Below are 12,701 nucleotides of genomic sequence, written 5' to 3'. Positions count from 1 at the left end.
TGTCCTGTCCTGGTTAGCAAATATTATTAGCTATGTAACTCCCTAACTTGAAGTTTGACATGGGTAACATTAATAGGTATGCATACATGCATGCGTGCATGTTGGGTACCATGTCAGCAAAATGATAAATGTCTATTTGAAACCAAATGAAGCTCTGATCTCCCCTTGATTCCATCTGACCCATTGACCCATTCCATATAGTTCTATGGTACCCGCCCCCCACAACCCAACCACTACACACACACACTCACATGCTATCTCTCCTGCTCAAATACACACCTATACATATGGACACATATGGACATACAATATGCCCGCACCAGCACCACTCAGGGATTATTTTAGATCCACGAGTCTGTGGGACTCCTGGCATACAGTACATACCTCTGCCAGGGGGAACCAGGTGGCGGGTCTGTAGAGGCCACAGTGAAGGGGCACTAATCCTGGGTCACTGTTGGCTGTCAGGGCCTGGGGCCTGGAACTACTGTGTCAAGCATGGATAACATCGACCCGCCGCATGCATCAACACAGACCCCACAGAGGACACAAATGCTCTGTACGAGCCGTCTGCTGAAGGATTAGATGCACGAAGTTCGGTATGGTGGTGTTAATCACACACACACACACACACACACACACACATTGTGGCCCTGTCATGAAGGTTTGTCTGGACATACGAGTGTTCAACCCTTCACTGAACTCTTACTGCATATATACATTTTGTGCTCCTACAACTTCATTTATTGCAGGGAGTACACTTTGAAACTGGGTCAGACTTTGGTTCAACAGGGGTTTGTGTTATCGTGCATATGCAGCGTCTATATGTGTGTGTGTGTGTGTGTGTGTGTGTGTGTGTGGGTGTGTGTGTGTGTGTGGGTGTGTGTGTGTGCACAAACGTGTGCGAGTGCGTACGTGTGTAAACGAGTGTGCTGTGTATATCTGTGTGTAAGTGCGCAAGGGGGAGAGGGTGGGACACATTTGTGGATGTTAGGCAGTGTAGAACAGCTGAGAGTACTGTTTTGAAAACACACACACACACACAAACACACACACACACACACACACACACACATACACTCACACACTCACACCGCTGCACAATAAGACTACTGCTCTGTCATTGAGTGCTTAACGCTCCCTCCTCCTTTCTGCTCTTGTCTCCTCCCTCCATCCGCATATAGTAGAGTACTACGTGCTCCAGTTGACAGCTCATGCCAAGCCAGCACATTCCACATTATTACTACTTCAGATGTTTGTGGCCCAGAAGTGCACCGATTGGCTGATCCGCCTCTGACACCGGGGCTATAGACAGCCAATGAGGAGCGTGCTCTGGGGAGCAAGGAGACAGATAGTGAATTCAATGGGAACTCCCTCTGCTGGGCAATGCAGAGAACGCCTGGGTTTGTCTAAACAGAACTTGGGGTGAAATCAAATGTTCTCTTCACAAGGGAGGTCTAGAGTCTTTTTGGCTGTTTACATTTACCCACAATCCAATAGCCCCATTTCAGTCATATCTCCCTCTCTCAGTTACTCACTCTATTTCCTTCCCCTGGCTCCCTCCATCCTCCTCTCTCTCTCTCTACTCAGACAGTTGCTTTCCACTCTCCTGTCATTCACTGTATTTCTGCCCCTCTCCCTCCCTCCTGTGCCTGCACGCACAGTTTTCATTCCTCTCCCTCCCCTGCTCCGTTCAGTCAGTCTCTCCATCCGTCCCTCATTTGCTCACTCTCCCTCGCTGTCCAATCTGTCTGGCGATCAGTCAGCCAACTGAGAGGGTGGTCTTCCAGCCCAGCCAGCTGCCACACACTAATGCCTGGGCAGACGGAGGAAGGAACACACACTGAAATAGGGTTTGCCTCTTGGACACATAGATTTTACACACTGAAATAGGTGTCTTCAGCGATACATACATCTTTACATAGGCCTCACACGCACTTGTACATATGGAAAAGCTTTTTATGTTCTCTCTACACACACACACACACACACACACATACCGAACTACTGGTCCAAACACAGAGACTTGTTGCTGTTGCTCCACAGCAGGCCAGGCTACTCACCCCTCTGCAGCCTTGGAGAGCATTCAAAAGGCCTGGAATGTCGGGGAAAGAGATTTCGTGAGTCATCTGAGGGTGGAGTGTCCCTCCATAAAAATTCCCTGGTAATATCAGTCATTTGACCAAGATGGAAAGTCTGCAGTTGTAAAAAAGTGAGTTGCGGAATGTGTGTACGTGTGTGCGTGTGTGTATAAGAAATGTTCACAATTGCTTTTAGTACTTCCCTCTTACATATGTGCATGTGCTTATATGTAAATGTGTGTTTTTGTGTCCCCTGGCTATCATGTGAAGTCCATATGTTCATGACTTGTGTTTTGCAGGTTGTTGGTATTGCCCAGTGTGTTAGTTTGCAAGTTGTATAACATGCCTGAAGGGTCTAGTCCTCCCAATCCCATGGTTTGTATATATGAGAATAACACCACACTCAGACCACACTCTGTTCAAGTGTGTTTTGGTCGAAGTTAACATCTCGCTACTCAGTACAATTGGATACAACTTCATGGGAAAGGTCAGATTGTTAATGCAAAAACAGTTGAGAACCATTACCTATTACATACACATGATGTGTGCCGAGATTAGGCCAAAAGTAACAAGTACACTGTAAAGTTGTAGTACAGATGTTAAACAATTTATTATATGCAGCAGTTTTTTCTGAAGTTAAAGTGAGTTTGAAAACTGATGAATATTAAATAAATTTCCCAATGTTTCGAAAGCAATTTCACTTATCAAGTATCTCTGTCATTGTCTTCCACTGAGGACAAGCGTGTGTGTGTGTGTGCGTGTGTGTGTGCGCGTGTGTGTGTATGTATGTGGATGGGTGAGTAAGAGAGTCTGTTTGTGTGTGTTTTTGTGCGTGCACATGTACCGTGTGTGTGTGTGTGTGTGTGTGTGTGTGTGTGTGTGTGTGTGTGTGTGTGTGTGAGGGAGAGCAAACAGAGAAAGCTGAGCTGTGCAGGGTGTCTCTTGTATAATAACTAAGAGCTTTAGTGAGGCTGGTTGAATTTTAATAGAGTTCTGCGGGGTATTCCATCGCCTCTGGTCCCATGGCTCAAAGATCAGAGAGAATTTTCAAGCATGGTGTCCCTCAGCCTCTCTCACTAACTCACGCTCTTTCTTTCCCTATTCCTCTCTTTTTTTCTCCCCCTTTCTTGCCCGTTTTGCACTCTCCCTCTTTTCTCATTTCGAGCTCCCTTTTCCAATCCCTTTCTTCCTCTTGGGCTTTTGTCTCTCTCTTAATCCCTTTCTCTGTCTCACACTTTCTTTCTCTCTCTCTCTCTCTCTCTCTCTCTCTCCCTCCCTCCCTTCTCTGTCTCCCTGTGAAATTTGTATTAGAGCCACTCGAGGCGTAATTATTGCTAAGCTTCTCTCAGTTCCTTGGCACAGAAAACAACTCATGACTCTCAGCACAAAAACTTGCTACTGAAGGACAAAATGCAGCGATGAACTTTTAAAATCGTGCACAGCGGCTGACAAAATGTTTGTATAGTTTTTGCCACGATGGTACCAGGGAGAGAGTTCATTTACTGATTGCCTCAAAGCCATGAAAGGAGTTTTGCACTCCTGCCCAAGTTTTATCAGATCTAAATTTATGGAAGATGTTACATATTTGTAATCCACACGCTTTGCATGTAGATGTGGCACATGTGTTCTATTGCTAGACACGTGTGTGTGCACATTACAGGGTGAAGCAGTGAAGGCCATGGTCTGGTAGGAATTACTGTAAGAGAGAAAGGAGAGAGACAGGAAATGTACAGATGAAGAGAGAAGAAAGAGAAACAGGGTGCACAAGCAGCTCAAGAGAAAGGAGTAGAAAGAGAGAGAGAGTGAGAGAAGGTCCTTGAATACTGGCAGTGATTTGTGTCTTTTGTTTCATTTGTGTGCATGTTGGAGTGATAAAGTTGGCGAGAGACTGGTGATTATTACTAATTCATAAGGATTAATGGATGCTATTTAAAAACCTACCATTCTGAAGAGAGCCGACCGAACATTGTGTCTTCCTGCTGGGACCATAAGACAAAATATGCCCCCGGCTAATCTCACATGAACATGGCTCATAAAAATTCAGCACTAAAGCAATTTGGCATTGGAAACCAAAAACAAGTGTGACTACAGTCATGCACCAGCTCACGTCGCTTAATTGAATTGTGTCTGTGATTGACACATCTTGCTTGTCAAGTGGATTACTTTATCTTCCAAATTCACAGAATATAAAGGTCAGGGAATTGTACCTTTAATCTTCCCATGGTTTCATCAGAGAAACTATCTCGTGACACGCAGGAGTTGTCATTGTATTCAGATGCCTTTGGGTTTTTTCAGTATGTTACGGAGGTGTGGAGTGAGGTGAGGCCTTTTATTTAACTTCACAACCTAACCTAACCTGAGTCACCTAGAACAGCCTGTTCTGGAGCACATCCTAATACTTCCAGATGAGTGCAAATTCCAGATGGCGGAGAGGAGACGAGGGCAGGAGAGGAAGACATGCAGAAACACCTGTTGTCTCACCATAGAAACGGCTCAGGGGGAACCCCGTCCTTGCCGTGTCCCCACACAAGCACACGCACGCACACACACACACACACACACACACACAAACACATAAAACCTCACAATGAACCACACAATCAGCTCAACATGTTATCACAAATTCAGCCTAAACACTATACACTAGCTGTCATGGCACATCTTTGGTCACAAGCTGAGTTATTCTCTATCCAAATAAAATGTTACCTTGCGTGGCCCGGGATCTAAAGATTTCACGCAAACACCAGTATTTCTGCTCATGCAGCCAGGTTTCAGATGTCAGCAACACAGACAATTCCTTATAGGCAAGGAGGAAAGCAAATATTGTCTGAGGATGAAGAGGAATGTCTGTCATCACTGACTGTACATTTACATTACTAGCTGCTCTGAGGTCATGTTTGAGAATCACCTTACATGACAGGTAAGGTGACGTGAACAGACAAGTGGATAGGCAGGAAAGTAGGTACTAAGTGCAAGACTGTTTTGCAAAGCAGTAACTGTTTTTGCATGATTAGGATAGTGCAAATTCTGCAGTTGTACAATGAGATATAATAAGTCACATACTAAAAACACATGCACACACAAAGATGCATATACACACACACACAGCACACAGTTTGAGGAAGAAAATATATTTCTTTGTCAAACTATTTTAGACATTAGACTGGGTCTGGTTATCAATTATGAAAACACAGACGTGCTGCATACCGTTCAACATGGAATATGCACCAAAAAAATCTTGCATCCAGTAACGACAGACCTGCATGTTAGTAGTTTACACAGGCAGGGACAAACCCCCAGTAATGTGCCTGGGATGCCTAAAACACTCATTTCCATGTGCAGCAGGTGGGCCGCCGTGTGTTCTGAGCTGTGTTGCCTAATGTCGCCCCCATGTGGCCACCAAGTAGCTCTCAACGATTATGAGGATCTCAACTTGGTCTAGTAGTGTAGCTGCCCTGGAGGAAGGTCATGCAAGAAATGTAACACTGCAAAATGAACAATTTTGCATTTAACCAATTCTTTGTTTGACATATTCAACTCCTCAACACCTTTTCAACATGGGGAAAACACAGGTGACACTTGTGAGAGTGGACTTTGGCTGATTTTAATGTCTTCTCATGCTTCTAAACTGGAGGCTGGAGCCACATACTAACATTAAGGTGCATACCAGTGCCTGTCGTACTCGAGTGTGCAATGTCCTTCACAGTCTTTAACTAAAAATGAATCCTTCTAATCCTGTATTTCTACTATACAGTAACCCTGTCTCCACCCATAACGAATCCAGTGCATCCATCTCAGGCCTGAGACAATAGAAATTGTTTTCTGAAAATCCTCTCAGGCTATAATGTCCACAGTATTTACAACAATATTTTTTAGCTATATTAATGCTCTTTGACCGTTTGACCTTCTCTCCACCTGTGTTCACTGCTTGATAGTAGGACCTTCCCTCTTCTGCTCTCATGTTTGAAACTGGAAATGGAAATTGAGATTTCAGTTAATCTTTATAGCATTTATCTTTAATCTTTATAATGCAGGATAAATTAACCTTTAATTAAGCATTAATCTTTATAACCCCTTTAGGGCTAATCAATGCATTTTGTAAATATCAGATCTCAACAGTTGATTGCATCAGATCCAGATAATTTCTGAGATAAAATGTGTTTATGTGCCTATTTTTTTCTGTCAAGAGTGTAGGTATGAATCATCATAATTTGGGACCATGACTGGGTCTTATCAAATAATTTGGGGCACATGCCTTCAGCCAAACTTACTTATCCCATGGGCTACACATTTTAGACTAGATCAAGATTGCAAACCATATGGCTAGCATTACAGCTTTAACATCTTGCAGATGCATCTTGCACCTTGACTCAATCAAAGAAGGAATCATCTGAGTTTTACAGTATTTTAGCATGGTGCAAAAAAAAGGGATCAAATTCAAATGAGTGCCATTCATTCATTTTATGTTTAATACTGTGGACCCAGGTATGACTCTGAATTGGATTGCGAAACCAAAATGATATGTCAATGAATCATGAATAATTGGCCCTACATTTAATACCAGGAGAGGGAGTTTTACATTGTGTATAAGTGAAAACCTGACGTGAGCAGTGACATTCAATCATGCATCTGAGACAAACAATGGCTCACTGAAGGTAAAGTGTTGCCCTGAGTCACAAGCTTTACAGGTCTGAGGAAAAAAACTGAAGAAAACTGACAATGTTACTGGTCACTGAACAGCTCACCATGGCAGAAAGATACCAAAACAACACGTTTTCATGACCATATCCAGAGGCACAAAGAATAGATACAAGTATGCCTAGCATTTGTTTTCTTCAGATAGAGTGCTTATGAATAATCAATATTTAAGACAAAAAAAAACAAAAAAAACAATTACCATTTGTTTCACCATAATTAGCTGAAGAGAAAAACAACATGGACATAAAATAAACTCTGCAAAGAATATGACTTTATATCTTTAACTTACATTAAGCTTTACATTAAGATAAAAGCTTTATTAAGATAACAATACATAATAAAGATTCACATCTTCAATGAAGCAGTCTTGGGATATCTCTTTAACAACAACCGGCACCCTTGTGAGCCAAACACACTTTTGGACTATCTCAAAAATTACAATACTTCAGAAGGTTTCCTGACACCTTGACAGGAGTTTGGAGTTTCATGGTAAATACCGTAAGAGCAAAAGATGTAAGGATAGATTCTTTTACTGTACTAGGCCTAAACCTGTTTCCATCCCATCTTGAAGTGCAATTTGAGTCTTGAGTGTTTTTGAGAGGTTTGATCCGTTACTCAACAAAGATCCGGTGCAGAAATGGGCTGACGCAATGCTCTCTTCAGTGCTAGTGCAGAAGTGATTGGTTTTAATTCAATTCAGGATATTCAGCACAAGTGAGCGTGTCACACTTTGTCAATACTCCTGCCAAGTATAAGAGTCTGCTGCAGGAGGAGAGGCTATCTGCCGCCCCTCCGCTGAACGACGATGGTTCCTGCTACAATGTCATAGACAGTCCTGTTGTGTTGGAAGAAGAGGAGGGTGATGAAGACTGGAAAGAGGAAGGCGATGGAGAAGTTCTTATTCAGCGCCCGTACTGTGGAGCTGTGGGAGTCAAGCAAAACAACATCTTAGAATGACAAGGTCCCCATCAGGTCCCATGCAGATGAACTACAGGTACTTGACTGGACTGGGCTGTTCACAGGAGAGATTTAGATTTTTAATTAAGATGCCACAACAAAATTTGAGATGATTTCAGAGGGTCAAACAGAAAATCTAAACCTACCAAGAGATTACAGCGAGAGTGCAATTATCTAAACACAGTGTACTGGTCAGTTTGTGTTTTTTTAATTAAAAATCAGTAAGTAATCAGAATTGTTTTATTACTTAACAACCCAACTATCACTTCATACAGCATGCGGTCACTTACGCAGAGAGGGACACATTGGATGCTGGGACCACCAGGACGCGGTTGGGTCGGACCAGAGTGGATGTGTCACATGTCACCACCCGCAGGCCCAGCAGGAACTTCCCCGGTGTGGCTCCTCCTGCCCCCCAGATACAGATTATCTGATGAGACAGGAGGGAAAAAGTCCAAGTCAAACATCCCATCACTGAATGCAATTTCCTGTTGGCCAATGTGTAATGCCCATTGCCAATAATAGGCCTATAAAGAAAGCTATTTCATATTGAATTTTAGGTTTCCATCCCTCTGTTTAGGACAGAAGTATTTATCCTGTGTGTATTTAAAATGCATTTAGGACTGTTAGATTTTTTTGCACACAATAGCAGCAAGTAGAGGAAAGCACAAAAGTGTGCAGGTGAGGCTGAAACTCAGTAAGGCTTATATTAAGGTTCTTAAACAAACCAATATAAGGCACAATACAAATTAATGAGGGAATTTATTACTGATACCACTCTCTGATAGCAGGTGTGTCTGCATGTCCCAGTGCTTGTTCCCACCTGGGCAAACAAGACACTGATGTGGAAGTCTAACAAGAAACCTGATGCTTGACTTCATCTCAGGCAACTATGATGGCAAGGTTGCATCACTGTCCTCTGTGGGAAACACTGTTGTTTCAGCAGAACTGTAACTCAGCCCTTCTCAATAAACAAGCGCATTGGGCAATTAAACAACACCTATTGCATGTGAATGGATAAAATGGGGAATATGTTGGATATTTGAATTGAGCAGTTTGAGTTGCTAAGCCACTGCTTTTATATCCTCAAGAGAGTTTAACCATAGTTGAGGGTAAATACCACTAAGACACTCACTAATAGGTATGAACGTTTCGTTTCATACCTTTCAGAATCTGTGAGTAGCTGCCTGAACAAGGCTATTGCTAATTTGTGAACAAGGTATTACAACTGCTCAATAATTCAATACTATCACTTTTCAATAGAATCATATTGTGGTTAAACAATGTTGATAAGTTATCCTGATAAACAATTCCGTTGTCTAACTTAATGATAAAAAGCAAATACTAATTAAAAAGTTTTTTTTATCATATTTTATATTACTGTGCATTTCAATGCAATGACTGTTAATTTGATTATGGAACATGTGATTTTGCATGTTATCAGACATTGTTAGAGATCGATATCAAAATAATTTATTAGGATTATGGTGATATTAATCCTGTCCATATCGCCCAGCCCTACCAGGTGTTCACTTGAGAGGCTGCAGTGTCAGGTGGTGTGAAATATGACCCACCTCATAGAAGCACACCAGCACCCTGTAGACCAGAGCTACAGCCATCATCTTCTGCAGGTCCTCCATGGACGTGTTCTCATCTATCTCCTCCACTATGAAGTGGGTGATGAATTTGGCAATGTCCCTTTAAAGAGCAGAGAGAGAGAGAGAGAGAGAGAGAGAGAGAGAGAGAGAGAGAGAGAGAGAGAGAGAGAGAGAGAGAGAGAGAGACTAAATGAAGATGAATCTGGGGAACGGTAGTATAACTTGACATTAAATTAATAATGCAAACTCTTTGGTCTTTGGTCATGCATGACCTTCTTGTGATATGCAAAACGCACATTTTGCATAACAGGCTCATTACAGCTAAAGCACCGCTGCCTGGAGAGTGCCAACAGGTAATGGCTCAGACTGAATACTCAGCTATTTCCTTAAATGTCACACATAATGTGGCGTGAAGAAATGTTCAAGACAACTGTGAACTAGGAATATTGCAATCTGAGAGGAAGACAGTGTCGTTATGAGAGACTGAACTGGTTGGTAGGACATATGTGAATTTTCAACTCCCTAGTTCAGGCTCTGGTGATGACTGTGTCTTCATTTACCCTTCAAGCTTGAAGGTGAGTAACTCGCCAGTCCTCAGCTTTCTTTAACACTATTAAGTAGCTTCACTCACTTCATCCCACTCAGATGCATGATCCACAGCACGATGGTGGCCTTCACGCAAAACAGGATAAAGAAGTCCACCGTCTCAGCTAGGAATCTGTGCAGGGGAGAGGGGATGGTGTACTCCCGTCCTGACAAGCAGATGAAAAGACAAGTGTATTCAGCCACTCATGCCATTCTCAAATGGGATATTTTAGCACATTATCCAGTCTAATTTACATACCCAAGTAAATTATCCTGGATCATAGACCAAAGGCCTGCAGTCTGGTGAGAATTCAAGCTATCAGACGTAAACAGTGTACTGAAAAGCCCTGGAAATGACACTAAGCATATAAGCTTGTTTCCCCAAGTCCATCATTAGGCCTGCTGCCCAGCAGACTCATGACCTGGTTTATGCATGAAGTGGCCCAAACATTACTAGGCTTGAGGCCATTTTGGATGTAGTAGGCCAAAACTACATGGCAGACTGTCTGCCAAGCTGCCTACCTGCCTGAGGTGGATTCCCATTCAGCTGCTGGGCTGGCCGGGCATCGTTAGGCGTCGGGGTGGCAGCTGAAGTCTGCTCCGTCTGGGCACCACCCGTATTAGGGGGCGCAGGGAAACTGAACGGATACGGGTAGTTGTACCAGTTGCGGGTATCAAAACCCTGCTGGCCAACGCCGGGGGCCGAAGCAGGTGCACCCGGTGTCTGAGTGCTTGTCCCCGGGGGAAGGAAACTGCACGGCGGGGGGAAAGGGAAAGCTGACAGAGACATCCAGCTCTGCCAGTTTGCATAGCCCCAGTAATACTGCCACATCCACTGCTGCAACTTAGCGCAGTATTCCGTGGTTGCGCTGGTTTGCGGTTGCTTTCCCTCGTTTTCAGTGGCATCACGCCGACCGTCACTCGTAGTAGTCGCAGCCATGTTTGACCCACTGCACAAGCTCACCTAATTTGAAAGGTAAATCTTTTTAACCGTCTTTACTCCTTCAGATAATCCTCCGATTCCTTCGTTCATGTTAGCTCCCTGCTGCGCTGCGGTGGGTCCAAGGAAAGTACTAAACGTGTATATATAAACAGGGGTGTCCGGAACCGCACAGCGTTACTTTCCACACTTGTATCTTTGAACAATGTTTTTGTTCTACCCATACGCTACTGTTTTATACTTTACACTACAACGTGTAAGCTATCTGCAGTGTAGATATCAGTGAAACACCACCATTTTACGGAAAAGTCTAAAGATAACCCCCCTGCTTCAATTAATGGTATGGTCCACTTAAAGGGACATTCTGTATTTCTTCTCTGTGTAATTTTAGTATCACAGTTTCATCATCAGACGCAAAATGCAGTTCCTCATAAGGCTTGAAGTAATAAAAGCTACTTATTGCACCATTGGTAAAGATTATTTATATATGTCACTTTTGACTTCATGGTTTTGGTGAAATGGATGTCAACATTTTCAGACTTTTAAATTACCTCTTCCTGTTTGTCCAGTCTTACATTGTCCACTGTTAATATGCACCTATTGTTCACTGTTATGTGTCCTCTGCCCTTGTTATCTAAAGTATTATGTATTTGTGTAAACTGTATGTAGGCCACTTAACACTGATGTCAAATTATTGGTTTTATGGTATCATATAATAGACTAAACACCCCAGCCACCACCCAACCCCCTCTGACCTCCCCATCCCCATCCACAACTTTCCATTTATATCCAGAAGTGCTGCCTCATCATTGCAATAATGCAGTAGTTGCAACCAGTATAGCAAAAAGGAAACACCTTATTTCATAATTTCCTAATTTGAATATTTACATAGCAGCCTATTTATTCTCCAGCTGTTTGTTTTTTTTAGTGGAAAGAGGAGTAACTATATTTCTTCTCAGTTCACTACATAAACTAAGGGACTTCATAAAATTAGGAAGATGCTTTCTATGCATATTCTTTAAATGTGTTAGTATATTCCTACATTTGATAACAAAAAAGAAATATAATAGCAACCAGGGACTATTGTCCAGTTCAGCTGCTTCCTATAATAAAAGTACACGTTAACAGACTTATGAAGGAGAATTTTATATTCTTGCTAGTGATGGTTTCCTTGCACAAATAAACAAAGGATATCCATTACCACCAATTTACATGCAGCAATCACTATGTAGAAGATAAATGATCATATTGGTCCAACTAGCATCAATTAACAGAACTCATCAGGTCAACTAATACTGGTAACTTTTCAGCGTAACTGGAGAAGCAGCCAGCTAACTTCCTTTTTGAAGTTGACGTGTCTTGTTTATTTATTACAGTGAATTATTCTCAGTATTCAGCCGTATTCAGCCGTAATTATAAGACAATCAAAGGTGAAAAGACAAATGTGCTGCAGCATGCTAATAATAAAGATAAATTTCCCCCCTCTCATTTTGGTCCTAACTCAAAGAACTCACCACCTGAAAAACAACTTTTCACTGCACCACAAGAGAGCAGCAGAGGCCCATTAATCCATATTAATACTATATCAACTACATCCATCAGAGTAAAGTATTTTGCATTAATGGTATATCATGTTGGACAATGATATGAGCTCAAGTACAGAAAAGAAAAAAATCTATCTGCTTCGCATTTTTTTTTTATCATGCCCTCATCTTTGCCTTTATTCAGGCACATAGTATATTTTCAGTGCACACTTTTGTTTTTGTTGTTTGTTTTGAGAATGATTTTAATTTCTGCCCAACATGATTGCAAATTTAGATTTAGATCCCAGCGGGAAAAGTAAGA

General features: G+C 42.3%; 1 protein-coding gene across 1 annotated transcript; it reads right to left on the bottom strand.

Moving 5' to 3' along the window:
* Positions 1-6,216: 6,216 nt before the first annotated feature.
* fam8a1a (family with sequence similarity 8 member A1a) lies at positions 6,217-10,953 on the bottom strand. Its single transcript, XM_071537670.1, has 5 exons — positions 10,439-10,953; positions 9,963-10,083; positions 9,308-9,431; positions 8,024-8,163; positions 6,217-7,698 (listed from the first exon to the last, which is right to left on the bottom strand). The coding sequence occupies exons 1-5, from the start codon at positions 10,854-10,856 to the stop codon at positions 7,554-7,556; spliced, it is 948 nt and encodes a 315-aa protein (XP_071393771.1). The 5' UTR covers positions 10,857-10,953; the 3' UTR covers positions 6,217-7,553.
* Positions 10,954-12,701: the final 1,748 nt, after the last annotated feature.

This window comes from Centroberyx affinis, unplaced genomic scaffold, assembly GCF_046629955.1.
Source record: "Centroberyx affinis isolate AG114_WGS23_722 - 3 ecotype Tasmania unplaced genomic scaffold, CSIRO-AGI_Caff_v1 ptg003101l_1, whole genome shotgun sequence".
In the NCBI taxonomy this organism is placed as follows: domain Eukaryota; kingdom Metazoa; phylum Chordata; class Actinopteri; order Beryciformes; family Berycidae; genus Centroberyx; species Centroberyx affinis.
This window is presented reverse-complemented; position numbering and strand designations above follow the sequence as displayed.

What these genes read in the sequence shown, in the direction of transcription:
- fam8a1a (XM_071537670.1), bottom strand. Translation starts at nt 10,856, where the DNA reads ATGGCTGCGACTACTACGAGTGACGGTCGGCGTGATGCCACTGAAAAC. An exon ending in TGGGAATCCACCTCAGGCAG is followed by an intron (nt 10,084 to 10,438) that starts GTAGGCAGCTTG and finishes TCTGCTTGTCAG; the next exon opens with GACGGGAGTACACCATCCCC. An exon ending in TGCTGGTGTGCTTCTATGAG is followed by an intron (nt 8,164 to 9,307) that starts GTGGGTCATATT and finishes CTGTCTCATCAG; the next exon opens with ATAATCTGTATCTGGGGGGC.